This window comes from Acanthopagrus latus, chromosome 23 (assembly GCF_904848185.1).
Source record: "Acanthopagrus latus isolate v.2019 chromosome 23, fAcaLat1.1, whole genome shotgun sequence".
In the NCBI taxonomy this organism is placed as follows: Eukaryota; Metazoa; Chordata; class Actinopteri; order Spariformes; family Sparidae; genus Acanthopagrus; species Acanthopagrus latus.
Genome location: NC_051061.1, coordinates 24,785,784 through 24,812,505, shown reverse-complemented (window position 1 = coordinate 24,812,505; position 26,722 = coordinate 24,785,784). Strand labels below are relative to the sequence as shown.

The 26,722-nt window shown below is 46.3% G+C and overlaps 3 protein-coding genes and 1 long non-coding RNA gene across 6 annotated transcripts in view; 2 read left to right on the top strand and 2 right to left on the bottom strand.

Annotated features, from left to right (window-relative positions):
• Positions 1 to 5,879: 5,879 nt before the first annotated feature.
• Positions 5,880 to 10,950, top strand: LOC119014830 (keratin, type I cytoskeletal 13-like). Its single transcript, XM_037090332.1, has 8 exons — positions 5,880 to 6,376; positions 6,455 to 6,537; positions 9,268 to 9,424; positions 9,719 to 9,880; positions 9,982 to 10,107; positions 10,186 to 10,260; positions 10,355 to 10,503; positions 10,713 to 10,950. The coding sequence occupies exons 1-8, from the start codon at positions 5,939 to 5,941 to the stop codon at positions 10,861 to 10,863; spliced, it is 1,341 nt and encodes a 446-aa protein (XP_036946227.1). The 5' UTR covers positions 5,880 to 5,938; the 3' UTR covers positions 10,864 to 10,950.
• A 7,541-nt stretch (positions 10,951 to 18,491) lies between these two features.
• Positions 18,492 to 24,525, top strand: LOC119014831 (keratin, type I cytoskeletal 13-like). 2 transcript variants are annotated; one of them, XM_037090335.1, is made up of 9 exons: positions 18,492 to 19,395; positions 19,432 to 19,655; positions 21,598 to 21,680; positions 21,887 to 22,043; positions 22,172 to 22,333; positions 22,424 to 22,549; positions 23,090 to 23,164; positions 23,249 to 23,388; positions 24,150 to 24,525. In XM_037090335.1, exons 1-9 carry the CDS (start codon positions 19,179 to 19,181, stop codon positions 24,253 to 24,255), a joined length of 1,290 nt encoding a protein of 429 aa, XP_036946230.1. In that variant the 5' UTR covers positions 18,492 to 19,178; the 3' UTR covers positions 24,256 to 24,525. The 2 variants fall into 2 exon arrangements, with proteins under 2 accessions (XP_036946230.1, XP_036946229.1); XM_037090334.1 differs by having other exon boundaries at positions 18,493 to 19,655.
• LOC119014840 lies at positions 21,125 to 23,368 on the bottom strand. Its single transcript, XR_005073081.1, has 4 exons — positions 23,241 to 23,368; positions 22,150 to 22,259; positions 21,877 to 22,078; positions 21,125 to 21,186 (listed from the first exon to the last, which is right to left on the bottom strand). It is a non-coding gene; the product is annotated as an uncharacterized LOC119014840 (long non-coding RNA).
• A 1,891-nt stretch (positions 24,526 to 26,416) lies between the features above and the next one.
• The window catches only part of thoc6 (THO complex 6), a 5,697-nt gene continuing 5,391 nt past the window's right edge, over positions 26,417 to 26,722 (bottom strand). For both annotated transcript variants that reach the window (XM_037090342.1, XM_037090341.1), the window contains exon 13: positions 26,417 to 26,667. In XM_037090342.1, the coding sequence (XP_036946237.1) occupies positions 26,587 to 26,667 (81 nt within the window). In that variant the 3' untranslated portion in view covers positions 26,417 to 26,586. The remainder of the gene's footprint in view (positions 26,668 to 26,722) is intronic.

Below are 26,722 nucleotides of genomic sequence, written 5' to 3'. Positions count from 1 at the left end.
TAGTGAACACAGAACTACGGTGGCCCAACGGGTCCAAACACAACCGCAAGTCAGAACAAGATGGCAAATTCTAAAAAACACAACAGTGTGACCCAGAAGGGGCGGGGCTTGCTGTTGAACACCTGGAGGACCAGCTGATCGGAGATCAAGTTTTTTGGGCACTTATACGACATTATTGGTAGATCAGCTGAAGATCTGACAGGAAACAGGATGAGAGAGAGAGACACGCAGCAGAGGACTCGAACCCAGGTCTGCTGCAGCGAGGACACATGGGACGCTGCTCTTCCAGCTGAGCCCAACGGCTTCGTGATGTTTTCACTCCTGCCTCATGTTTTGTGTTCAGGTCAGCTGTTAAAATGACATCAAGAAAAACCTTCTGACCAGTTTTCCTCCGTCGATGTCGAGCGAGAGGACCGAGTGCGTCTTCTTCTTCTTCTTCTTGTGACTTCCTGTCGGCATGGACCACATATTCCCACTGTGGTTTCTGACTTGCCGTTGTGATTGGCCCTCGTGGGCCACCGTACAGAACACGGGACAACATGCAAGAGAAAGAAGAGATGAATAAGAAATGACTCATTGGAGCAAAGAGACAACAAAGAGACAAAGATGATGATCAGCTGTCCGTCCTCTGTGTGGATACTTCCACGCTTCTCCTTTCACAAACCTAATCTTCTCATTTCCTTTATATTAATTTAGACAGTTTGTTCTCTTGTCATACCTCAGTAATGAGTCTGCAGCTGGAGACGGTCCAATAACCCGAGGGCTAGAAACTGTTCCAGCGGCAGCTTTGAGGTCTTCAGACTGCGTGTCAGTCACTGAAAAGTAATAAAATCAATGTGACAGTGAAACCTCTCGGAGATCGTCCCTTCAGGGAATCCTGAGGTCCCAAAGCACAGCGTTCATCCACCGAGCAACACAGATCAATTGATAGAAAATAGAAAGTGTGATATGTTCAGAAGTAGAACAGGCTGATGGTCTGTGCAGCTGCAGGAGATTCAGGTTACACCACAATGAGTCATTCTGCTTTTAAGCTAACGTAACGTTAAAATATAATTATTCATCATCATCAGTCATTTTACACATTTATGTGAAATTAGAGCTAAATCTGTATCGTTAATCTCTCTTGTACAAACCTGCCGTGGTTTCACTGGTGAGAGAAGTTGGACTGTAACTGTCAGTCATTGTTCGTATGAAGTTTAAATTAGAAACAATCTCATCTTGTGTCGACACAGCGACTCTGAAACCTTTCATCCTCCAACAGAAGCTGAAACTCTTCTTGTTCTCATCATCAAACAGACTAACGAACCCATCAGACCCAGCATGCAAAGGTTTCTGTACGTAACTCTACTTATTGGACGACAACGAGCAGCTGTGTACGACCCAGAAACATGGTGCCACATTCAGGACCACGTGGAGGAGGAGGCCTCGTCACCACCAGCTGTGAGAGGCACAGGGTCCCATCATGGCAGCCATTTTACAAGCTGTTAGAAAAAGGAGCTAATGATGTAACGTTAGCTCATCTTAAATTGTGTGATGCTAACAGATCAAACTCTTTGAGAGATTCTGTGAGCTCTGATCATCGTCGGGCTTCAGGAGACTCTCATGCATCAGGAGTCTTAGTTTCCCTGCACCAATATGGCCGCCGCGTTGACGCATCGCTCCAATGTACAGCAGCTGCCAAAGCGTGATCTACGCGTAAATATGGTCAACAGAAAGTAGACAGCAGTTAGAAACAACACAAACTATTTTGGCTCCATTAGCCTAACAGGAAACTTGTTTCAGCAGTCTGAGAAGCTAAACGTTAGCAGCTTGGGCTAACAGGTGGTGTGATTCACTATTTGTGTCACTGGTTAAAAATGTGTTGTCACAGTCAGAGACGGGAACAGTCTGTGAAGCTAATGTTAGCTCCAGCATTTAGCATTAGCATCAGTCTTTGTTGTTATGTGAGCAGCTGCGTTAACCTTCGGTCACATCGAACGCGTTACGTAGAGTCCCGTAACTCCTGCAGTGTAAACCACACCTGTCAACACTGTGTCCTGTTGTGTCCTGTTGTGTCCTGTTGTGTCCTGCTGTGTCCTGTTGTGTCCTGTTGTGTCCTGCTGTGTCCTGCTGTGTCCTGTTGTGTCCTGCTGTGTCCTGTTGTGTCCTGCTGTGTCCTGTTGTGTCCTGCTGTGTCCTGCTGTGTCCTGTTGTGTCCTGTTGTGTCCTGCTGTGTCCTGCTGTGTCCTGCTGTGTCCTGCTGTGTCCTGCTGTGTCCTGCTGTGTCCTGTTGTGTCCTGTTGTGTCCTGCTGTGTCCTGTTGTGTCCTGTTGTGTCCTGCTGTGTCCTGCTGTGTCCTGTTGTGTCCTGTTGTGTCCTGTTGTGTCCTGCTGTGTCCTGCTGTGTCCTGTAAACGTTGTGCACACTAAACAGTTTGGAAGTTTGACTGCCTCATTTCTTTCCACAGTGAGTTTGCAGGCGTTCAGTTCTCTGGTTACGTCTACTTCAGTAAACTGGGACGATCCATCAAGCTGTGCTGAACTTTTCACCCCTCAGATTTTTATCAATTTCCAGATGAAAGTTTACTTTCCTGTTGAACCTGATATATTAATGCTGCAGCAGCTGAGCTGAGCCGAAGCAACTCGGGTACATTTGAGAGACGGGCCGGGCCTGCACAGGTGGATTACTGCGTACTGATACTCAGGTGAGTGATGACTTGGCTCTCAGCAACACTGCTGTCATTGTGTCACGACACAGAGAAAGTGGAGCTTTACATTAGCAGCCAAGTGGATCTGAGCTTCAGGGTGTAGAAACTGGTTTGTTCACATTAAAGATCTCAGATTCAGTGACAGTTGCAATCTGAGCGTCGCCAGCAGTTTTACTCGTATTCCTCGTTAACCTTGCTGTAGTATGTGAACCGTGGATTGTTTGCAGGGTTACATCAGGGTGGTGAAGCTCGCTGATGACAGATGAGACGCGCTGAACAGGGTGTGTGGTTCTTCACAAAGGCTGGAATGAGGAGAGGTGGGTCACGAAGAGGAGAGGAATGAACAGAGGGACCAGGTTCAAGTACTGAGCAAACACAAATCTGTGATACAGAGCAAACATTAAATGGGCAGACTGTGAAAGTGTGCAGAGGTCAGGTGAGGACCTGACACCGACCTTCAGAAGCACTCTTATGAAACCAGAACCATCAGAGCAGAGCAGCTGGTTCTGTTTGAGTTCGCGGGTCAACACACCTGTTTTATTCTAACCACACGTTTATGAGCTTTACTTTCAGCAGTGAGCTGCTTCAGATGCTTCTGTCTCTTATTTCCACGGGTCAAAATCCAACTTGAACCCGTGAGGATCGGTTCTTGTGTGCAGCCGGGTCGACTGACTCTGCAGTAGAAGCGGCTTTTTATCACCTCAGCTCGTCTTTGATCTGAACATGGGGTGACATGTTTCTGTAGCTAACTGAAATTAGCATCCTTCTGGTTCCTCTGTGAGATTATTGAACTGGATTCTGGATCGCCACAGAAAATAATCTTATAAATGTTCAGTTTGCGTCTGCAGCTGGTGACGGTGTTATTATGAGATGCAATATTTAAAACTCAGGATTCCAAACTTTCACGTCTTTTAGTAGCATGAACTGAAAAACCACTGCGGTCCATGTGGAGGGAAACCCGCAGCTTGGACGTCGGGTTCTGGACCTGGTGTGCAGAATCAGTAACAGTTACGCTCAGTTTTCACCAACAAGTCAAAACACATGAAGACGCGTCAGTGCAGAAATACCAACATCAGCAGTTTGATCTAAAGGTCTCGTCCTTCTCAGATCTCAGAGCAGAATCCCAGTTAAACCACCTGTGACTGAACTGGGATCAAGAGATTAACATGAAGACACAAGTGGAAATACGACCTGTCGGCCGCGGAGGATCCACACACTCCCTGTGGTCTCCGGACCTGAGCTGACGGAGCCGGTGTCGACAGTTTTGGCTTCAGGGCGTTTTTGGCTCCTGTTTGGTAGATAATGTGTCTCTGGAGACTCTGAAAGGTTCAGCAGCAGCCGGACGTGTTGGAACAAGATTTTAAAGGTTAAAAATTGAGCTGTGATGATGTGAGTCTCTCTGTGGGAAGATCAACTTTCCTTTTTTTCAAATAGGTGAGATGCCTTTAGGACAACAAATCACACAGCGTGATAAAGTTTCATACATCGATCATAATCTACACCCACAAAGTTCAGGCTTCAGTTCAGTTACGGCTCCTTTACGTCTGTCTCAAACAATATCACTGCCTGAAAACACGAGTCCATCATGTTGTTAATGGATGTTAAGCAATACAACCACCAGAGGGTCCGACTCAGCTCAGGTCCGGTCCAGTCTCCTCCCAGCTGTACAGATGAAGTCCGTCTCTCATGTGGAGCATTAACGAGCCCTCAGACGACGTCTGACGCTGTGACGCTGTGACACGGTTCACTCTGAGCAGGGTTTTCATTCCTGCGTCCACACGAAAGAAGTCACCACTCTTCTCTGTTCTGGAGCCTCAGAGGAGGAACCGAGTCCAGACCAGCGTCAGGACAGCAGAGTCTCTGTGTCTGCAGCAGGAGACTCTGGACTCACCTGTTCAGACTTCACCTGGACCTGCAGAGCATCACTGCCTCCCAACAGCCCCAAAAAGTGTCTGCATTGTGATCACAGCACTCATGTACTGAAGGAATCTTTGATAAACGGCAGCATCGATCCTCAGATGACAGCTTGATAATTGTTTCTATATTTCTCTTTACTCCATCGACGGTGACGTCATGGTTTTACATGTCTATGTATAGTATGTTATATTCATTTTATATCTTTTTATATTTATATCTTATGGGTGTCGGGTACTTTGGTGTTTATTCTTCCTTGATCCTGTATATATGTGGAACAGTGCTGTGTCACATGGAGCTTCAGTTCTCCTGAGGGAACCTCCCAGAAGTCTGATGTACTTATTGTAAGTCACTTTGAACTAAAGCGTCTGTTAAATGTCCTCAAGGTGAATGTAATGATTAGATCTGTGACGAGCTCAGTCACAGTCACCTCCATGTTGTCCTCCATGTTGTCCTCCATGTTGTCCTCCATGTTGACGTCTGTCCAGAGGTCCACTCTGTCAGGGTGGTGTCTGTACAGCGCTGCAGAACCTGCTCAGAACCTGCTCAGAACCTGGAGCTCTTCATTTAAGGTTCTGCACGTCTACTTCCTGCCTCACTGATCACACAGCTGTTTAATATATGGAGTTGTCTATATAAATATACTTGCCTTGCCTTAATCCTTACGTTACTAACGTTACCTGTCACTGTGAGCTTGGTACAGCACGGAGCTGTCCGTCTCTACAGGCCCACTTTAGTTACAGACACGTTCAGAACTTTTCCTCTCCGTCTCCCTGCAGCTCTTCATGTTCTCCTCCAACATTTATTCTTGTTTCAAACGACATCAGTTTAACACAGTTTATTTGTGATGATCCTGTGAACTGGACTTTGTTTCATGGCATTTTACAGGCTGTTATTCTGCTGACGCTTGCTGGCGGTTGTCTTACTGTATAATTACCTCCCACATTCCACAGACGTTGACATTTACTGTAACCTTCTCTACATGAGTGTCTGATCGACTGAACTTTTGACAGTTTGGTTTCAACATGTCGCACTAATTACAATAAAAGGTCGTCCGAGCCTGCAGGATGTGGAGACCTCACGCCTTGGCTCTGGTAAACAAACAGCAGTATTGTCAGGCAGGTTTTAAGGTTACATTTTTCCCTGACCATCCCTGACACACCCAGGACCGGCCTCCAGAACACATACCTGGCTCCCTGCCTCACCTGTTGTCGTGGTATATGCTGAGTGATTGACGGCTCTGCAGGAGGTTAAATAGGAGGAGAGACCTGAGGCTCATCACTCTCCTCTCCTCTCTGTGTCGTCTCCAGCCACAGCAGAAGACAGCATCCATCCATCATGGCCAACTTCTCGGTCCGCTCTTCCTCCAAGTCAGTCAGGACTTCCATGGGAGGCTCTGGCGGCTCCCTGATCGGTGTCGGTGGGGGTTCACGGATCTCCATGAAAGCTGGCAGTGTGTACGGAGGAGCAGGTGGTTATGGAAGCCGTATCTCCTCTTCCTCCATGGGTGGTGGCGGCGGTGGCTATGGTGGAGGATACTCAGCCTCCATGAGCTACAGCGTCTCCGGCATGGACGACAGCCTCATCGGCAACGAGAAGTTCACAATGCAGAATCTGAACGACCGTTTGGCCACCTACCTGGCCAAGGTGCGCTCCCTGGAGAAGGCCAACGCCGAGCTGGAGCTGAAGATCAGGCAGTTTGTGGAGAGCAAGGTCGGCCCCACCACCAGGGACTACAGCGCCTTCTACGCCACCATCGCTGACATCACCGGCAAGGTAGAGCCCCTACTTATCCTCACAGCTGACTCCATCCTCTGGTTCTGGTTCTGATGATGTTCTGTTTGTTCTCTCCAGATTCAGGCCGCCATCAGGCTGAATGGATCCGTCCACCTGAGCATCGACAACGCCCGCCTGGCCGCAGATGATTTCAGGACCAAGTCAGTCCAAATGATTTACTGCTGCAGCCGTAACTGTAGTAACTGTAGCAACTGCAGTAACTGTAGTAACTGCAGTAACTGCAGTAACTGCAGTAACTGTAGTAACTGCAGTAACTGCAGTAACTGCAGTAACTGTAGTAACTGCAGTAACTGCAGTAACTGCAGCAACTGTAGCAACTGTAGTAACTGTAGCAACTGTAGTAACTGTAGCAACTGCAGTAACTGTAGTAACTGCAGTAACTGTAGTAACTGTAGTAACTGCAGTAACTGCAGCAACTGTAGCAACTGTAGTAACTGTAGCAACTGTAGTAACTGTAGCAACTGCAGTAACTGTAGTAACTGTAGTAACTGCAGTAACTGCAGCAACTGTAGCAACTGTAGTAACTGTAGCAACTGTAGTAACTGTAGTAACTGTAGTAACTGTAGTAACTGTAGTAACTGCAGCAACTGCAGCAACTGTAGTAACTGTAGCAACTGCAGTAACTGTAGCAACTGTAGTAACTGTAGCAACTGTAGTAACTGTAGCAACTGCAGTAACTGTAGTAACTGCAGTAACTGTAGTAACTGTAGTAACTGCAGTAACTGCAGCAACTGTAGCAACTGTAGTAACTGTAGCAACTGTAGTAACTGTAGCAACTGCAGTAACTGTAGTAACTGTAGTAACTGCAGTAACTGCAGCAACTGTAGCAACTGTAGTAACTGTAGCAACTGTAGTAACTGTAGTAACTGTAGTAACTGTAGTAACTGTAGTAACTGCAGCAACTGCAGCAACTGTAGTAACTGTAGCAACTGCAGTAACTGTAGCAACTGTAGTAACTGTAGTAACTGTAGTAACTGCAGTAACTGCAGCAACTGTAGCAACTGTAGTAACTGTAGCAACTGTAGTAACTGTAGTAACTGTAGTAACTGTAGTAACTGTAGTAACTGCAGCAACTGCAGCAACTGTAGTAACTGCAGCAACTGTAGCAACTGTAGCAACTGTAGCAACTGCAGTAACTGTAGCAACTGTAGTAACTGTAGTAACTGTAGTAACTGCAGTAACTGCAGTAACTGTAGTAACTGTAGTAACTGTTGTAACTGCAGTAACTGCAGTAACTGTAGCAACTGCAGTAACTGTAGTAACTGTAGCAACTGCAGTAACTGTAGTAACTGTAGCAACTGTAGCAACTGTAGTAACTGTAGTAACTGTAGTAACTGCAGTAACTGTACCAACTGTAGTAACTGTAGTAACTGCAGTAACTGTACCAACTCTAGTAACTGCAGTAACTGCAGTAACTGCAGTAACTGTAGCAACTGTAGCAACTGTAGTAACTGTAGTAACTGTAGCAACTGTAGTAACTGTAGTAACTGCAGTAACTGTACCAACTCTAGTAACTGCAGTAACTGTAGTAACTGTAGTAACTGTAGTAACTGTAGTAACTGCAGTAACTGCAGTAACTGTAGTAACTGTAGTAACTGTAGTAACTGCAGTAACTGCAGTAACTGTAGCAACTGCAGTAACTGCAGTAACTGTAGCAACTGCAGTAACTGTAGTAACTGTAGCAACTGTAGCAACTGTAGTAACTGTAGTAACTGCAGTAACTGTAGTAACTGTAGCAACTGTAGCAACTGTAGTAACTGTAGTAACTGCAGTAACTGCAGTAACTGTAGCAACTGTAGCAACTGTAGTAACTGTAGTAACTGTAGTAACTGCAGTAACTGTACCAACTGTAGTAACTGTAGTAACTGCAGTAACTGTACCAACTCTAGTAACTGCAGTAACTGTACCAACTGTAGTAACTGTAGTAACTGCAGTAACTGTAGTAACTGTAGCAACTGTAGTAACTGTAGTAACTGTAGTAACTGTAGTAACTGCAGTAACTGTACCAACTGTAGTAACTGTAGTAACTGCAGTAACTGTACCAACTCTAGTAACTGCAGTAACTGCAGTAACTGTAGTAACTGTAGCAACTGTAGCAACTGTAGTAACTGTAGTAACTGTAGCAACTGCAGTAACTGCAGTAACTGTAGCAACTGTAGCAACTGTAGTAACTGTAGTAACTGTAGTAACTGTACCAACTGTAGTAACTGTAGTAACTGCAGTAACTGTACCAACTCTAGTAACTGCAGTAACTGCAGTAACTGCAGTAACTGTAGTAACTGTAGCAACTGTAGCAACTGTAGTAACTGTAGTAACTGTAGCAACTGCAGTAACTGTACCAACTGTAGTAACTGTAGTAACTGCAGTAACTGTACCAACTCTAGTAACTGCAGTAACTGCAGTAACTGTAGTAACTGTAGCAACTGTAGCAACTGTAGTAACTGTAGTAACTGTAGCAACTGCAGTAACTGTACCAACTGTAGTAACTGTAGTAACTGCAGTAACTGTACCAACTCTAGTAACTGCAGTAACTGTAGTAACTGTAGTAACTGCAGTAACTGTACCAACTCTAGTAACTGTAGTAACTGTAGTAACTGTAGTAACTGCAGTAACTGTAGCAACTGCAGTAACTGTAGCAACTGTAGTAACTGCAGTTACTACAGTAAAGGTAAAGGTGTGTAAAGGTGTGTGTGTGTGTGTGTGTGTGTGTGTGTGTGTGTGTGTGTGTGTGTGTGTGTGTGTGTGTGAGTCTTAGTACAGGTGTTGACAGTGTGACATAGTTTTTATATTCATATATTAATAACAGACTCAGAAGAGTCTGTAATGTTCACACAGCACTGTCACTCACCCTCCTCCACCTCCTCCTCCAGGTATGAGAACGAGCTCGCCATGCGTCAGTCGGTGGAGGCCGACATCGGCGGGCTGAAGAGGGTCCTGGATGAGCTGAACATGGCGAAGGGAGACCTGACGATGCAGATCGAGGGTCTGAAGGAGGAGCTGATCTACCTGAAGAAGAACCACGAGGAGGTGAGAGTATTATAAATATATTATAAATAATTGTAAATATATTATAAATACTGTAATTATATATTTTTTTATAAATATATTATAAATATATAATAAATGTATTATATATAATTAGAAATATAGAGATTAAATATGGTAACTGAAGATCACACAACACACACACAACACACACACACTAACACAGCTGGCCTCAGTGAGACAAACCTGAGGTTTAACGTGTGGAACCTGAGATCCAGCAGCAGTTTCCGGGGGGCCTGTCAGTGTGACCCCGCTCACGTCTCGTGTTTCCTGCAGGAGCTGCTGGCGATGCGCGCTCAGATGAGCGGCCAGGTGCACGTGGAGGTGGACGCCGCTCCAGCAGAGGACCTCTCCAGGATCATGGCGGAGATCAGAGAGCACTACGAGGGCATCGCCGCCAAGAACCAGAAGGAGCTGCAGGCCTGGTTCACCTCCAAGGTAACGCCGTGACATCACTTCCTGTGGACGCAGAGATTACCTGTAAGTTATGTGCATGTGTTGACTGTGTGTCTGTGTGTGTCTGTGTGTGTGCTGTGCAGACGGAGTCTCTGAACAAAGAGGTGGTCACTCAGACTCAGACGCTGCAGACGTCCAGGTCAGAGGTCACGGAGGTCAAACGGACGCTGCAGTCTCTGCAGATCGAGCTGCAGTCGCTGCTGGGCATGGTGAGCATCAGACAGGAAGTGACACGACTCATCTCGCTGTAAAACTCTTTATGTTCACGATCCTGCTTCTCTGTGCAGAAATCGTCTCTGGAGGGAAATCTGGCTGAGATACAAAGCCGCTACTCCATGCAGCTGTCCGGGTACCAGATGCAGGTGAGGCAGAGGGCGCGGCGTGAATCGTGGCGCCAAAGAGTTTCATGTTTCTCGTCAGACACTCGATGACGACTTTGTTCTGCTCGTCCTTCAGGTGACGTCGCTGGAGGAGCAGCTGATGCAGCTGAGGGCCGACCTGGAGAGACAGGGACAGGAGTACCAGATGCTGCTGGACATCAAGACCAGACTGGAGATGGAGATCGCCGAGTACAGGAGGCTGCTGGACGGAGAGGCGAGCACCAGGTGAGACAGGATCACACCTGAGGGGGGCGGGGCTTCAAAGAAAACAGAAAAGAAAGAAGCAGTGTGTGAATAACAACTGTAGTACTCAGATACTCAGTGATCAGGAAGGTAATGAGTAATCAGGTAGCGTTGAAGTCGAAATGTGAATAATAGAAGCAGGAAGTTCTCGGCTGGCCTTCTGACTCTTCTGTTCTCTGATTGGCCGACAGCGTCTCCTCCCTCAGCTCCTCCTCTTCCACTTCCACTACAACAAAGCGCGTTGTGACAGTCGTGGAGGAGGTGGTTGATGGGAAGGTGGTGTCCTCCTCCACCTCCTCCTCCGCCTCGGCCTCCGCCATCTCTGGTCGCTCCTACCGCTGAGCCGCTGCAGAGGGCGCCAGCCCTTCATCATCATCATCATCATCATGATCTGAATCTGATGTTCAACAAGAAATAAAATGAGAGTCCAAACAACGTCTGAGTGTTTGTGTCCTGATGTAAAGTAACTTCCAATACATGAAGCACTAACGAGTACTACATGATGTAATATGATGTAAGAAGTACAAAAACATTCAGAGAACAATTAATTAATACTTGATTTTATTTTCATTGCTCAGAATTTGATAGACTATCAGCTGCTGTACTAGCTGAGGAACTTCAACAGAAAACTTTATTTTGTGAAAAAAACTGAGCAAAATTAGCGAACAGTAATGGCTGTCAGCCGAGAAGATCTGAACAAAGGTTTTTAGGGCTGTAAGATTTGAAAAAGAACAGGAAGTGTCGAGGCCCTCGCTCTGGATAACTTCTGCACCCACAGACATCACCAGTTTCTCACTCTGCTCTGGTTTGATCTGGGTCCGTTCCTCTTGCAGTCTCTTCCACAGTAACTGTGGTGAGTTTCACTTTGTCACCAGAGATTCTCTCCGGGTTCGGATCTGGACTCTGGGCTGGTCATTTCATTGTTTCAGTATTCTTAGCTTCGAGGAACTGCTTAACCCGTTTTGCAGTGTGACAGGGGGAACTGACTTGTATGAAATTGCGGGCTGATTGGGAGACAAATGCAGTGAAGGAATTGCATGTTGCTGAAGGAGGTTCAGCTGCACAACAGGCCCAACTCTGCTGCAGAAAACATCTCCAAACATGACACTTCCTCCTCCAGTCTGACTGACTTCTTCACACACTTTGGTTCAGTCTTTCCCCAGTTCAACACTGAACATGATGTTTCCCATCAGACCCACATAAACTGAACTTACTCTCATCACTGAAGTGCACTCTGGACCAGCTGTCCTCTGTCCACACAACATGCTCCTCAGCAAAGGCAAGTCCAGCCTTCACATTCTGTCTGCTGGTGAGAGGTTCGGTCGCTGCTGAGTGGGCTTTCAGTCCAAATTGTCTTAAACAGCGAGACACTGTGTGCCGAGACAGATTCTTGTTCTGTTCAGCACTGAACTGGTGAACAATTCCAGCTGCAGCGTTGAACTGATTCCCCACTGAGGGTCTTCACATAATCCTGTATCCTTGTAAGGTTTCAGTATTCTAGAAATCACAGACTTGTAACACCCAACCTCTCTTGCAATGGCTGAGAGGCTCGTCCCTTTGGCTTCAGTCACCTTACAGCAGCCTGCCATCGTGCAAAGTTAGCAGGAGAGCTGCCAGATAAAGAGGGCGTGTCCAACAATTATGTGCCAGATTAACACCAATAACTGGGAGGCATCTGGAAGTTTTCTCTAATTTTGATCAGAGCTGTTCTGACAATTTCTCTAAAAGGTTTTTATGTCACGCTTGAGAATATACTGAAATTCTACAATATGCTCAAAAATCTGCCCATATATTCATGTTAGCATAACTTCAAATATATACAAGCAGACTTCAACATTTAGCACATTTTAGGCTCTCCACTGTAGAGTCAGAGTCAGACCCTGGTCCAGACCAGGTTCTGAGTCCAGTCCAGTCCAGAGCGGCCAGCATGTCTCTAAGGAACATCTACCAGGTGAGGAACCTCAGTAGTTTACAGTAGATGAGGTTGTTGACTGTTGACAGGGTTCAATTAAACTGATTAATGATAAACTGTTATTTGCCTGAAAATACTAAATAACTGAAATCAATTCAAAGGAAACTGAACATGTTCTGCTGTGTTCAGCTGGCAGCAGGACAAAAGACTTTGATGATCATCAGAGCTGATTAGTTTAATAATTCACTGCTTGATAAACGTACCAGCAGTCAGGCTCAATACTGAAGTTAGTAAAAGATGAGTGAATATCACAAACTGTTCACACCTCTAACAATCCAACATGTTCCAGGTCAGAGTTCAGATGTGTTCAATCTTAAATGTGTGTAAATTTAAATGGAGTTCTGAATGGAGCAGCTTTAAACCCAGAGGAGTCACGGTGCTGCCCCCTGCTGGGCCTCAAACTCCATCACTTCCTTCTGTCTGAGCCCTGCTGAGCGTCAGTTCTCTGCAGGCTGCTTCACGCCCGGACCAGGACGGTTTCGTTTCCTTCTGTCAGCCCGGTTCAGATACTCTCCGGCGCCTCTGGCCTTCAGGAGAGCTGAAGCATCTCTGGTTGTTTCTTTAATCCGTGGTGGCGTCAGGATGATTTGATTGATTTGGTTTTCTCACGGGAAACAAAATGCAAAAACTTGCAGAAGAGTTTGTGATTCATGATTTAAGTGTTTCTCCACATTTCTTTAGTTAAATGTTGAGATGTGCGTGACAAAGTCTGCTGTGAACTGGTAGTTTTACAAGACAGCTTCAGCTTCTTGTCGTGTTTTATTGTGTTCATATTGTGTTTATGATGTTTGTCTCTGTGCAGGTGAATTAATGAATGAATGCAGTCAGACAGAACCAACAGAAACTAACCAGGCTGTAAACATTTAACGAGTTTCTGTTAGAATCAGTCTGAAACCAGAGCTCAGCTCACAAACGTCCCGTCTGAGAAGCCAACACGTTCCAGAAAAAATGTCAGAAATATTCTCTTTACAACAAATCTTTATTTTCCAAAAACTCCTTTAACAAAAGTTCCAGAACCATCAGAACCAACAGAACCACCAGAACCACCAGTACAGAGCAGTGTAGTGACCCGTCAGCCTGAGGCTGATTGGGGCTCCAGGCTCTTCGTGTCACTGCTCGTTATTTGAAGCTCATTCTATAAATATTGATGAGCGGGTCGACACATGGATCACTCACATCAGAACTGTTCTGCGGTGCAGCAGAACATGATGTGACTGACGCTCTGTACAGGAGAGACTATATATTCTGTACCTGTGGTACATATGTGGGCGGGTCACAATCATCAGGTGTGTCTGAGCTGATGCTGAGCTGTGATTGGCTGTTTCATGGCCTCCAGCAGCAGCAGTGAAAGCTGAAAGTGACATTTACAGTTTCATGAATCCTCGACCTCTCCCCGGCCTCAGGCTGCTGTCACATCTCAGAACCTGTGTCGACCCTCCAAACACTCATAAATCTGCTGGTTTTAATGAAGTGACGGCGCCGCTGAGGGCCAATTCTCTCCTGGAGCTGGAGAAGCAAACTGTAGAGACACATAATGTAGATCTACAGTGTCACAGAGTAGAACATGAAGGGAAGGCCTGAAACTAACCTCACGAGGGAAAGAAAATACAGACTTTTTGGAGTCAGACACAAACCAAACTCCATTCAAAAAACAGCTCTTTTCAGGTCCGCCCTCATTTTTTCACAGCAAAAACTGTAGTTCAAGAGTCTTTTTTTAGATTCACTTCCATCTACAGACTCAATCAGCTCATCTGTCATCCACTCAGTGACATCATTAACTCAGCTGTGATGAGGTGTGTGACACAGACAGACATGTATTATTGATTGGTCACTTTACTTTTCTTTAATCCTCACTGAGCGTTAACCTGCAGCGCTGAGCGTTAACCTGCAGCTTTAACCTGCAGCGCTGAGCGTTAACCTGCAGCGCTGAGCGTTAACCTGCAGCTTTAACCTGCAGCGCTGAGCGTTAACCTGCAGCGCTGAGCGTTAACCTGCAGCTTTAACCTGCAGCGCTGAGCGTTAACCTGCAGCGCTGAGCGTTAACCTGCAGCGCTGAGCGTTAACCTGCAGCTTTAACCTGCAGCGCTGAGCGTTAACCTGCACATGAGCCTGTTAACTCAGCTGGTTAAAGCAGGGTGAACGTGCAGCTTCGCTCTGCTGCGATGATGTCTACAGTCTCTGCCCGTCTTTCACCAGGAACACAGACAGACATTGTCCAGATGAATCATGTAAAACTGTGTCTGACTTCAGGCCTGTTTGTTATTTTCCATCTGAGCGATGGTTCAGATTCCTGATCAGCTGGGAACATGAAGGTGGAGCTCATTGTTGGAGTTGAGTGACAGACGGTTTAAAGAGCTTAGGCTTCATTCAGAGTGGAGGCGCGGCTGCAGCGAGGGGGTCAGAAAGTCAGCAGAGGAAAGAAACGAGGGATCCAACCACAATCTGCTGCATCACAGAGCCCCTGAGCAAGGCAGCGCTGAACCCACAGAGTGTGAAGCCGCACGTTCTGAGAAGTCACAGTTTGATCCGTTCGTCTACAAGTTTTGCAGTTTTATCGCTGTTCAAGTTAGCCAGGCGCTAAACAGGAAGTCTGTCGGCCGTGTGCAGATATAAAAACAGGAGCCTGGACACCAGGCTGATGTGGACAGATGTTATCTAAGTCTCACTGAGGCTGCTGAGAGACGAGTTATCATGCATGAGCTCGACCACCTGCACAGGGTTAAATGTGGTCTGAGATCAGGTTGTGATGTGTTCTGTCCTGCAGTCTGATCACAGCAGACGAGCTGATGGAGACATCTGATGTTTCTCATCTTTAGAGGAAGACAACACACATCACAGCCTCTTCCTGTTGTCTCTCAGCACTCTGTTAGGGTGTCAGTCATCACCTCCACCAAGCCTTCATCAAGGGCGTCGCCACACCCTGATTGGCTGAGAGGGAAACACCTCTCTCTGCTCTCCATCATCAATCAAGAGGCTCAACACCTGAACAACAGGTGACCTGAATGTGCTGCGAGTCTTTCTGACAGTCAGCTAAAATAAAGAAGAGAGCAAATTAACACAAAGACTCTGTGACACAGCCGGCAGCTCCTGTCCGTCAGTCCGTCCACCATCTTTATCAGAGTCTGCTTTAAAGGAGCAGTTCAGCAGTTTGAATCATCAGTGTTCATGTAGCTTATAGCTGCAGGTATAGACGCCGACATATGAGCGCTGAGCGGCTGCGTGCAGAGACACGAGTCTGCAGATGGTTCAGGGTTCAGAGCCTGCAGGCCTGAAGCTGCTGCGTGTGACAGCAGATCGCTGCCCATCAATCAGAGACGCCTGTTTTCATTCCTCACATCAGAACTGAATCTGCTGCCGGCGACAGATTAACTCTCAGTGCCAGATTCACATAGTGGCCATTCATTAAACTCCACAGTGACAGCACACACGCCTCCACCTGTTCACCACACACACGCCTCCACCTGTTCACCACACACACGCCTCCATCTGTTCACCACACAGCAGCCACCCGAGTGTCGGTCAGTGTGAGCTGTATTAATCTTTCACATAAATGTATTGATCCTTGTTCTGTTTGTTTGGCGGAGTGAAGTCAGTATCAGAGCGCAGCTCACCGCCTCCACACACACACACACACACACACACACACACACGCACGTGTCCTATCGTTATTACTCTGGATAGAAAAGACAGAAAGTCTGTGGGTCTGAACAGGTGAGCCTGTGGACTCGAGGCGTGTGAACGTAAAGAGCATCATCGTGTTCCAGACGACCTGCTGACTGTTTCCGGACTGCAGGAGAGAAAACAGCCGACACACATTCACACACGTGTTCACATCACTGCATGTTGAATTAAATGGACTTGGTTTATATTTGCAGTCAGATAGAGGAGCTGTGTTCACGCCTGACCTCGTCACCTCGCTCCCTGTAACGTGTCGTCAGCGGTGATGTGTGTGCCAGCAGTTTCTTTGTTTTGGCTTCGAACCAAAAAACTGAGAAGCTGCGAACAAAGACGACTGTTGTTGAGAAGTTGTGGAGCAGAACAACTCTGTCAACACTCTGAATACAGAAACCTTCAGACTGGTTTTCTCTCTGACGTCTCACCTCCTTCTTCTGCATCTCACCTTTTAACGCAGTGTTACTATGAATCCACACACTGTGTAAATGTACAACATTCACGTGTTTGTGATAAACACAAATCATTCCGTTTTCTTGAAGACTCGAGTTCTGCTGATGTCACTTACCAACTGTTTTCCTTCATGCAGCCACGTGAAACAGGTGACAGGTGAGTTTATAGCGTTCGTCCCGTCACAGCTCGTCTGCAGTCAAATTCTCAAGAAGTTAATAACAGTTTGTTTAGTTTCATGAGTCCGTTTCACACGTCTGTTACACTGTGGTCCAGAACCATCAGCGTGTGACCGAGCTTCCTCTCTCGTCACTCTGCTTTTGAAATGAACCGACAGGTGTGCAGGTGTCAGTCTGTCCACCTGTCTCCGCTGAGTGGCAGCTTCTTAACAGGTGTGTTAACATCAGTAAGTAGCAGCTGAGAGCAGCAGGTAGACATGAATCCATCTCACCACGTCAGTATGAGCCAGAACAAAGAGAATTAGATAAACGGATCAGAAGAATCATCAGAGCGCTGCGTCAGGTCTGCAGCCGGACCACAAGTCTGCAGTTCAGATCCATCAGAGCTGTTCTGAGACATGTTTCCAAGACTTACCAGGTGGTCTGACTTCCTGTCTCAGTAGAGAAGACGTGTCATCGTCCAGCTCTGTGTCCCGACATCAACCATGACGTCAGCAGAACAGTTTTTCATGTCATTCGTGCTGCCTGAAGAAAATTCATGTCTATTAACGTCTGATCACGGACTTATCGGGTCAGAACCCACCGTCAGGAAAACTTCATGGAAATACTGAAAGCTGGAAACGTCTGCAGGTAGAATATGTGCTGGTGTGAACACATCTGTCTTTCCTTCATGTTTCAGGTTCAGATGTGACCCGGTTCACGGAGAATCATCTGAACTCACCTTTCACCAACAATTAATTAGTATCATCATAAATAGCAGTGAGTAAGTTCTGAGGCCACTAGCTGCATGGCTAACTGAGCTAACTGTAGCTAGCTTTACTCAACAATCACTAGCAAAGAGCAGCCGTTGGTTCTGACGGACCTCCAGATTCTGGTCTCGTCTTAGTGTTTTACAGACAAAACCTTTAACAGTGTGAGTCGTCTGTCGTCTCTGGATGGGGGACGATCAGGAGAAATAAATTCTGCACATGGAACGACTTTTTATAACACGGATCAGGACAGGAATGTTGTTTTGGATATGATCCTGGCACCGATAGAACCGGGCTGAGGAGTTCTGTCTTGTTATCGTGATTCTTATTCTTGTCTCAGCGTGGTTTTGTGTGCCAAAGGTAAAACTGAGGAGTGTGACGCTGTACGGACTCCAGATGTGTTCTGATGAAAACCCACACGAAGAAGTTCTGAACCTTCAGCCACACGGTTCTGTCCACAAAATCACATTCTTAAAGAAACAAGTACTGACTGTGTGTTGTGTGTTATAACACAGTGAGTTCACAACCAACACACACACACACACACACACACACACACACACACACACACCTGAGACCCGCAGGTTACCATGACGACACAACACCCCGCCCTCTCTCTCTCTGCTGAGGGCGTTTTCCCACACGACACCTGAAGGACGGCGCTGCTGTCACTCAGGTGAGCGCTCGCTGCCGGGAGGCGTTTCGCTCCCCGAGAGAAAAACTGCAGCGCCAGCAAGAACCAGAACCACTGAGTGACATCACAGCGCCCAGAGGGGAACAGGTACTCGGATACTCAGGTAACTGTGGAGGAAAGTAACTGACAGTCAGGTTCAGTTCACTGCACTGCTTCATGTGACTGCACACAGAGAGGATTCCACAGATTAAACATTTTAATGCTCGTACTTCTGCACTCTGGTGGTATCACTTCTTCTTCATGAGTAAATATCTGAATACTTCTGTCACCACTGAGTAACAGTACAGCAAAGTCCTGTGAGTGTGTTTGTGTGGATCTGTTCTGGTCGGACTCTGCAGTGAGGAACACTCATAAATAATATAAAAATCATAAAAATCATGATTAAAGGGCCTGAAAGAAAACGTCGGTGAATAAATGACGGCAGGAAATCTTCATCAGGACTCAGAGACACGAAGTGGATCAGCTGATCAACAGAACCTACATTAAAAGATCCAGAGTGGTCGCTATCAGAACTCCTCGGCTTCAGATTTGATCCTGCAGCGACTGACAGACTTTAACTGACACTAATGTCCCTTCAGTGGATTAGAACCTGTGGTGAGCCGGGTCGCTGCAGCCTGGTACTGACTGATCTAATCTGAGAAGTATTTGCTAGCAGCAGGAAACATGATGGGACGGGTTCAGAGTCTCTGAGGAGCTGCAGGAGTTTACACTTACATAAGATGCTATAAAAAGTACAAGTACTCTGAGCAGTACCTAAGAACAGTTCTATAGGTTCTGCACTCAGGTACATTCCACATGGGGTGTGGACCATCAGACCCGCCCACCTGAGCTCCTTTAAAAGCAGCACACGACCCGTCTCTCCTCACTTCTCTCCTCCTTCTCCCTCCACCGGAGCAGACAGACCAACTAACTCCTCCTCACCTCACTCCATTGTCTTAACAATGCTGATGTCACGGACCAGCGCCGGTAGCATCGGCGGGGGACGAGCATCATTCGGCGGTGGTGGCGGCCGCATGAGTGCTTTCAGCATGTCTGGAGGAGCAGGAGGTGGCGGTGTCAAGGTCTCTCAGGCCAGCAGGAGCTTCTCCATCGGCGGCGGCGCAGGTTTCGGTGGTGGTGCAGGTTTTGGAGCTGGCGCAGGTTTCGGTGGTGGTGCAGGTTTTGGAGCTGGCGCAGGTTTTGGTGGTGGTGCAGGGTTCGGAGGAGCGTCAATGGACGACAGCCTCATCGGCAATGAGAAGTTCACCATGCAGAACCTGAACGACCGTCTGGCTACATACCTGGCCAAGGTGGCGGCGCTGGAGAAGGCCAACGGCGAGCTGGAGCTGAAGATCCGGCAGTTTGTGGAGAGCAAGGTCGGCCCCACCACCAGGGACTACAGCGCTTTCTTCGTCACCATCGCAGACCTGCAGGCCAAGGTGAGGAAGAGGGGCAGCATGGGAAATGGTGTTCAGTGCAACTTAGCTCCAGTGCAGCCGGAGGGCAGCTTTTGGTTTTTAGAACTTTGTCAAAACGCTAAAAGAAGGAACATAGGACCAAAAAAGAAAAGATACTTTTCTCAGAATTTAGAGCAAATTAACTCCTGATGTAACACAAAGGCAGCTCTTAACTTCCGTACAGAACAACAGTCGGTCAGAGAACAGAAGAAACAACAGAGGAGAAAACATTCACAGCACAGATGAAACAAAAAGCAGCCAGGAGTCCAACAAATATCATCTCTGTAATAACGAGACAAACGAAGAGACAGCAAAGTCGTGAAACTTGAAGATAAAATATAAAGACGAGTGTTTGTGGCTTCCATATCAATCAGCATCAAACAGGAGCAGCTGAACAGCAAAGGATGAAGAGAAGCAGGGCTGCAGGTGATCAGACATGTAGAAACAGGTGGAGCACACCTGAGAGGTGATCAGGTGATCAGGTGAGGCTGCTCATCTCATCTCCTCCCTACAATCTGCCCTACAGGCTGCTTTTCTTTAACACTGTAACCTGGATCAATGGATGACGAGCAAAACCTAAATATATTAATATATAATATAAAATAAATGTTAATACATCAGTTATACAAAAAAAAGTGTCTGTTTGAAGTAAAAATTGAAAAAAGGCAGTTTAACAATAGTTAAAAAAAATAAAATAAAATGACAAGTGGATTTAAATACACTTAAAATAATATTGGACAAATAAATAATTACTGAGTCACTCGATGTGAAAATTCTCAATAATCCGATTCATCAACATTTTGTGCTCATTAATTTGCTCTGAAAAAAAAAGTCAAAACAAAAACATTCTCAGAACTGTGGCAGCTTTCATCTCCCGAATGACAGTGGCGAGGCTTAGTGAGGCTGACCGGTCCAGGTGTGAGGGGGTCCAGGTGTGAGGGGGTCCAGGTGTGCAGGGGTCCAGGTGTGAGGGTCCAGGTGTGCAGGGGTCCAGGTGTGAGGGGGTCCAGGTGTGAGGGTCCAGGTGTGCAGGGGTCCAGGGGTCCAGGGGTCCAGGTGTGAGGGGGTCCAGGTGTGAGGGGGTCCAGGTGTGCAGGGGTCCAGGTGTGCAGGGGTCCAGGTGTGCAGGGGTCCAGGTGTGAGGGTCCAGGTGTGCAGGGGGTCCAGGTGTGAGGGTCCAGGTGTGCAGGGGTCCAGGGGTCCAGGGGTCCAGGTGTGAGGGGGTCCAGGTGTGAGGGGGTCCAGGTGTGCAGGGGTCCAGGTGTGAGGGTCAAGGTGTGCAGGGGTCCAGGTGTGCAGGGGTCCAGGTGTGCAGGGGTCCAGGTGTGCAGGGGTCCAGGTGTGCAGGGGTCCAGGTGTGCAGGGGTCCAGGTGTGAGGGTCCAGGTGTGCAGGGGGTCCAGGTGTGCAGGGGTCCAGGTGTGAGGGTCCAGGTGTGCAGGGGTCCAGGTGTGCAGGGGTCCAGGTGTGCAGGGGTCCAGGTGTGCAGGGGTCCAGGTGTGATGTGTTTCTGTCTACAAACAGACGACATGAACAGTTCGACATATGTTTTTAAAATCCTAATATTTTGAGATCATGAAACTCTGTCATTGGTCGATCATGTGGGCGTGACACCATATGGGCGTGGCATCACGTGGGCATGACATCATGTGGGCGTGGCATCTTAAATCTGATTGGCAGCAGGAGATTCATTTACTGATGGTGCTGCAAAACCCTAAAAAGATTTTTCTAATCTTTTTCTAAATGATTCATTCTTTCATATGTTTTATATTTTTCCAATTTTTATTTTTGTTTTTCTAGATCAATCTTAACCTCCATTTTATCTCTTATCTTTATTTGATCACACTTAAATGTTTGCATGATGATTTGATCTGTATTTGATCCTCTGACATCATCATCATCATCATCATTAACTGTGTTGGCAGATCCAGGCCGCCATCATCGCCAAAGGAACCGTATTGCTGAGCATCGACAACGCCAAGCTGGCTCAGGACGACTTCAAAATCAAGTCAGTAACTCTTTTATTCACCTGCATGTTTAATTTATTTCCTCAAGTTTGTAACATAAAGTGTAATTATTAATCACACAAAAGTGAAGTGAGAAATTAAAATAAAGCCTTTAAATATTTTGAAGAATCAGCTGATCACGAAGCTCAGCTGGACGACAGCAGCTTCACTCCCTCTTTTAAATAACCGCTGACAAACCTCTGTGCAGGTTCGAGAACGAGCTGACGATGCGTCAGTCAGTGGAGGCCGACATCGCCGGGCTCAAGATGCTGATGGGAGAACTGGCAGCAGGCAAGACCGACCTGAGCATGCAGATCGACAGCCTGAAGGAAGAACTGGTGTCCATGAAGGCCAACCACGAGGAGGTAACAGTCCTTCACAGCACCAGGAGCTTTGAGTTCTGCTAACACATAACAAATCTTTAAGTCCAAGAATTCTGCGGGTCAAAGACTGAACATGCACCTGACTGACCTCGGCCTCCCTCCTCCTGCAGGACCTGCTGAGCATGCGGACCCAGATGACCGGTCAGGTGAACGTGGAGGTGGACGCTGCTCCACAGGCCGACCTCAACGCGGTTCTGGCTGAAATCAGAGAAACATATGAGTCCGCTGCTGCAAAGAGCCAGCGAGAGCTGGAGACCTGGTACCAGACAAAGGTGTGGAGGAGACCTCTCTGTTAACAGACATGTTCGACCGCTACGACTTGTTTGTTTAGGTGATGTTGACTTCTTTCTGTCCGCTCTCAGTCGGAGGTGCTCAGTAAGGAGGTGGCCACCACAGAAATGACACTGAAGAGCACGACGTCAGAGGTGAAGGAGGTGAAGACTCAGCTTCAGTCTCTGGAGATCGAGCTCCAGTCACAGATGAGCATGGTGAGGACACAGTGCTACATCATCATAATGCTAACTTTGTTAGCAACTTCTGAATAGTTGCTTTTATATGGTTTTTACGGTTTCATAGTATCAATGTGTTGCAGATGAATGTCACTTTATCTCATCAGAGAGCCATGTGGAGATCAACATCACATAACTGATGTTTACACACTTTACTGTCATATTTAATTTTTGGGTTTAGTGTTGAATATTTATTATTATTATAACACGTCTATGAATAAGAAGAAATGATTTTAAAGCATCAAAGACAGAAGACGAGTAAGAGGAATACAGACCAGTGTCATCTGCATAGAGAAATACATCATAGAAACAATATCGATGTTTTAGTAACTCTGCTGAGTTTATTAGTGTTTTCTATCTGGATTATTGAATTGATAATTGAATCAAAAACTTCCAAACTTAACATGTCAGGTTTGTTTACTTTGCACCTGGGCTACGATGGTTGTTGTTAATCTGGTAGAAAGCTCCTTTCTGATTGGCCCTCACAAAGGATAAACGTGACTTGTCTGTCTCCTGCAGAAAGCCTCTCTTGAAGCCCAGCTCAGTGAAATCCAGAGTCGCTACGCCAACCAGCTGAGCGGGTACCAGATGCAGGTGAGCGCTTCAAACAGTCTGAAACATGTTAAAGTCTGTTAGCTACAGTTAGCCTCAGCGCTGACGCACTGCGTACCTGTGCAGGTGACCATGATGGAGGAGCAGCTGGTGCAGCTGAGGGCCGACCTGGAGAGACAGGGACAGGAGTACCAGATGCTGCTGGACATCAAGACCAGACTGGAGATGGAGATCGCCGAGTACAGGAGGCTGCTGGACGGAGAGGGGTAAGAAAACAGACCGGACTCAGACTCACGTTGAAATGACGACTTCGGAGAGACGGAGCTGGTTCTGATCGATGTCGGACTGGAAGTAGACGTGTGGGTTACACTTACTGACGAGGATTAAAATCAATTGATCAAACTGAGCTTTTGATTTTCAATAATTCAATAATCTGTACTCCTGATAGCATGTAGCTGCTTCTGACAGCAGACTATTAAATGTGTAAACAACATGTTGATCTTCACACATTTACACACTAATCGTCTTCTGCCCACCTGCTTCATCCAACAGTGTGTCTCCTAAGATTAAAATATTTTCTGTAATGTTGTCTAGTGTTGAAACAGACTGTTGCATATTATGGGATGTTTCTGAAGCTCTCAAACATTCACAGTGAGACATTTTAAAGTGCTTCAAAACATATAATCCAAATGTAGAGCAGACTTTTACCAGATTTAAACAATGACTGAGAGTTGATGGAGACGAACAGCAGGTGGAGCTAATTCTCCATCATCGCCGTTATACCGTAGACTACTGAAGTGTCATCATCGTCGGTAAAGATGATAACACAGATAATAAATGTAGTCAGAAAACTTTTCTCTAAACTTTGAATATTTTGGGGAAATTAAGAATTTTGACAAATCTCTGAGTTGTGAGAACAGACTTCAGATGATGTCATCACAGCATTAACGAGCCTCTATGAGCCCCGTGGTGACATCACAGTGTCTCTGCTGCTCTTTTCTAACTTCCTGTAATTTCTCTCCTGCAGATCATTGTCCTCCTCCTCCACCTTGCTGTCAGCCGGTGGCTCCTCCTCCTCCTCCTCCACCACCACCACCACCGTCATCACAAAGGTCATCGAGGAGACCATCTAAGACCAATCACACGTCTGTCTGACCGGAAGCGGAGTCAAATCTCAACCTTTAACTTTCCTGCGTTGGAGAGCTGCAACATGATGAAGAGTTCATCCTCCTCATCAGCCCGCGGAGTCTCCACCTCACTCTCTCTTTCTGCTGTAACGTCAAAATCATCATCAGTCCACAGATTCTGAATCTGTGAGGGGGAAATTTAAGCTTCCTTGATAATGTGGGCTGAGGTCGACCTTATGTCTGATGCTTCAAGGAATAAAACTCAATAAAACTCAACTCAGTCTCAGTGTTTCTGTCTCATGACCTCACAGTTCTGGTTCAGACACACCTTTGTTACAGTACAGACATGCTGTCAAAGTTATACACTGAATTGTTTCCTTGAGCGGGCAGAAATATTCTACAGCATTAATCTACAATCAAAAGTCATAAAAACAAAAATCAGCAAGCAGATGATCAGAAACTGCTGCTATCAGCTGGACACCACAGAGTCCACATCACACAGTCTGACGCGGTCCAGGTCCAGACTTCATACCAACATCACTAAAAATACACAGTCCACAGGTTTACTGAGGAGATTAGACAGACAGACAGACAGACAGACTGCACATTGAGGCGCCTGGTAGAAATGTTCTGGGCTCAGATTCCAGCTGTCGTTCACTGACTTTGTGCTATAAAATGTCAAAAACAAGAGCTGAGGGGGGAAACAGACCATCCAAGAGCAAAACACATAAATCTACATAATCTACAGAATCTTAAAGCTGCAGTCTGGAGTTCTGAGAACAAAATGGACTTCAGAACACCTGACTGATACAGCCTTCTAAGCCCCTCCCACAGAGGAGGAGCCTGCTGTGCACCAGCAGGCTTGTAACCATGGTAACAGAGGACACCAGATAACCAAGATGTCACATTCAAATTAACAACATGATCCCTGATTGTTCTATTTCTGATCAATACAACTAAATTACAGTGAGAGCGCCTCATGCAGATCACTGTAGATATCCAGAGTAACAATCAATATTCCTCACATCGCTGTAGACGAGTTACCAGGTGATCATTCAGGTGATCATCATCACCTGCTGCCTCTCTGAAGAATGAGAAACGTTATTTCTCTGAACCAGTTCAACCACTTCAGAGCTACTGAACACAAACTAAAGATATTATAACTGCCACACTTTTGCTAACCAGCAGCCATAAAGACAAAGTTAAACACCAGAGTTAGCATACAAGCTAATAAGCTAAATATAGCAACAACCTACAAAGCTGGACTGCAACATCATACAGTGATATGAGCTATTGTGAGGATTACTATTACCACCACCATCTTAGCCTTGTGGTTAAGACACAGAGTGAAACATATATCCAGCAGGTTCTTACCTGTCCAGCAGAACAGTCCTGACAGACCCGCAGCTCCTCCACAACTGAAAAGAAACTGATATTTATCCTGGTTCTCTCTCTGGCTCGGTCCAGGTCTTTGTTTTCACTCTGCTTTTGTTCTTCATCAGTCTTCTCTGTGACGTGGGCGATGGTGGGGCATGTTTCTGCTCTGTTGTTGTTGTCTGTTCTCTGCCAAGTGTTTACAGTTTGAGCTTGAAGTATCTGACCAGGTGAGAGCAGACGCTGCACCTGCGTGAGAGGAGGGGGGCTTACGCACAACAGTGATTGACACTTCTCAGACACGCTCCTTGGTTCTGATTGGTTGTATTGAGTCTGAGGATTCTGGCAAATCAGACTAGTGCCACTGGGTGGAGCCACAGCTGACCTGTATGTTATTCTACTGTCACATCATAATGACAATTTAGTTACAGACTTCTGCATTAAGGCTTTAAAACTTCATACATGATGCGTCAGTCACCTGGAGGCTGCTGTGCAACTGGCTGAGGAGATGGGAGGGAACAAGGAGTCATCTGCAGTTGTAACAAATGGTGGGCGTAGAAAATCCCACCTGCTGTTAGTTCACACTGTAACTGTCTTGCTTAATGGCGCATTAAAATTGTGGAGGTTTGGGACGGAAACAAGAAAAAAGTCTGAGGTTGCAGCTATTTTGTCGACATTTTTGAACAGAATACTGAAATAGATGACGAGGAAGTCTGAAGATAAGGGCAGAAGGTTTTTGTTGGATTTTGATTTAGTACTGAATAAATAACCATGAAGAAGAAGAAGAAGAATGTTTTATAAAATGAGACAAAAATATTTTATTATTTTCAGACTAAATGATACAAAAGATGAAAGGTGAGTTTTTGAACAACAGTAAAAAAACACAAACACTCAGGTCAGCACCGTGTGTGTGTGTGTGTGTGTGTGTGTGTGTGTGTGTGTGTGTGTGTGTGTGTGTGTGTGTCAGAAGCTGAGTGAGAAGGCTCTGTAGGACAGGTTGGTGAACACGTCGATGTGATCACTGCTGCCTCCTGCTGTCAGTACCTGGAACACACAGATCAAACAGCACCGATTCAACAGTCTGACATCAAAGTTTCTG

Coding starts and splice junctions, on each gene's coding strand:
- LOC119014830 (XM_037090332.1), top strand. CDS start 5,939: ATGGCCAACTTCTCGGTCCGCTCTTCCTCCAAGTCAGTCAGGACTTCC. Junction 6,538..9,267: donor GCAGATGATTTCAGGACCAA/GTCAGTCCAAAT, acceptor CTCCTCCTCCAG/GTATGAGAACGAGCTCGCCA. Junction 10,108..10,185: donor TGCAGTCGCTGCTGGGCATG/GTGAGCATCAGA, acceptor TTCTCTGTGCAG/AAATCGTCTCTGGAGGGAAA.
- LOC119014831 (XM_037090334.1), top strand. CDS start 19,179: ATGCTGATGTCACGGACCAGCGCCGGTAGCATCGGCGGGGGACGAGCA. Junction 21,681..21,886: donor CAGGACGACTTCAAAATCAA/GTCAGTAACTCT, acceptor ACCTCTGTGCAG/GTTCGAGAACGAGCTGACGA. Junction 22,044..22,171: donor TGAAGGCCAACCACGAGGAG/GTAACAGTCCTT, acceptor CTCCTCCTGCAG/GACCTGCTGAGCATGCGGAC.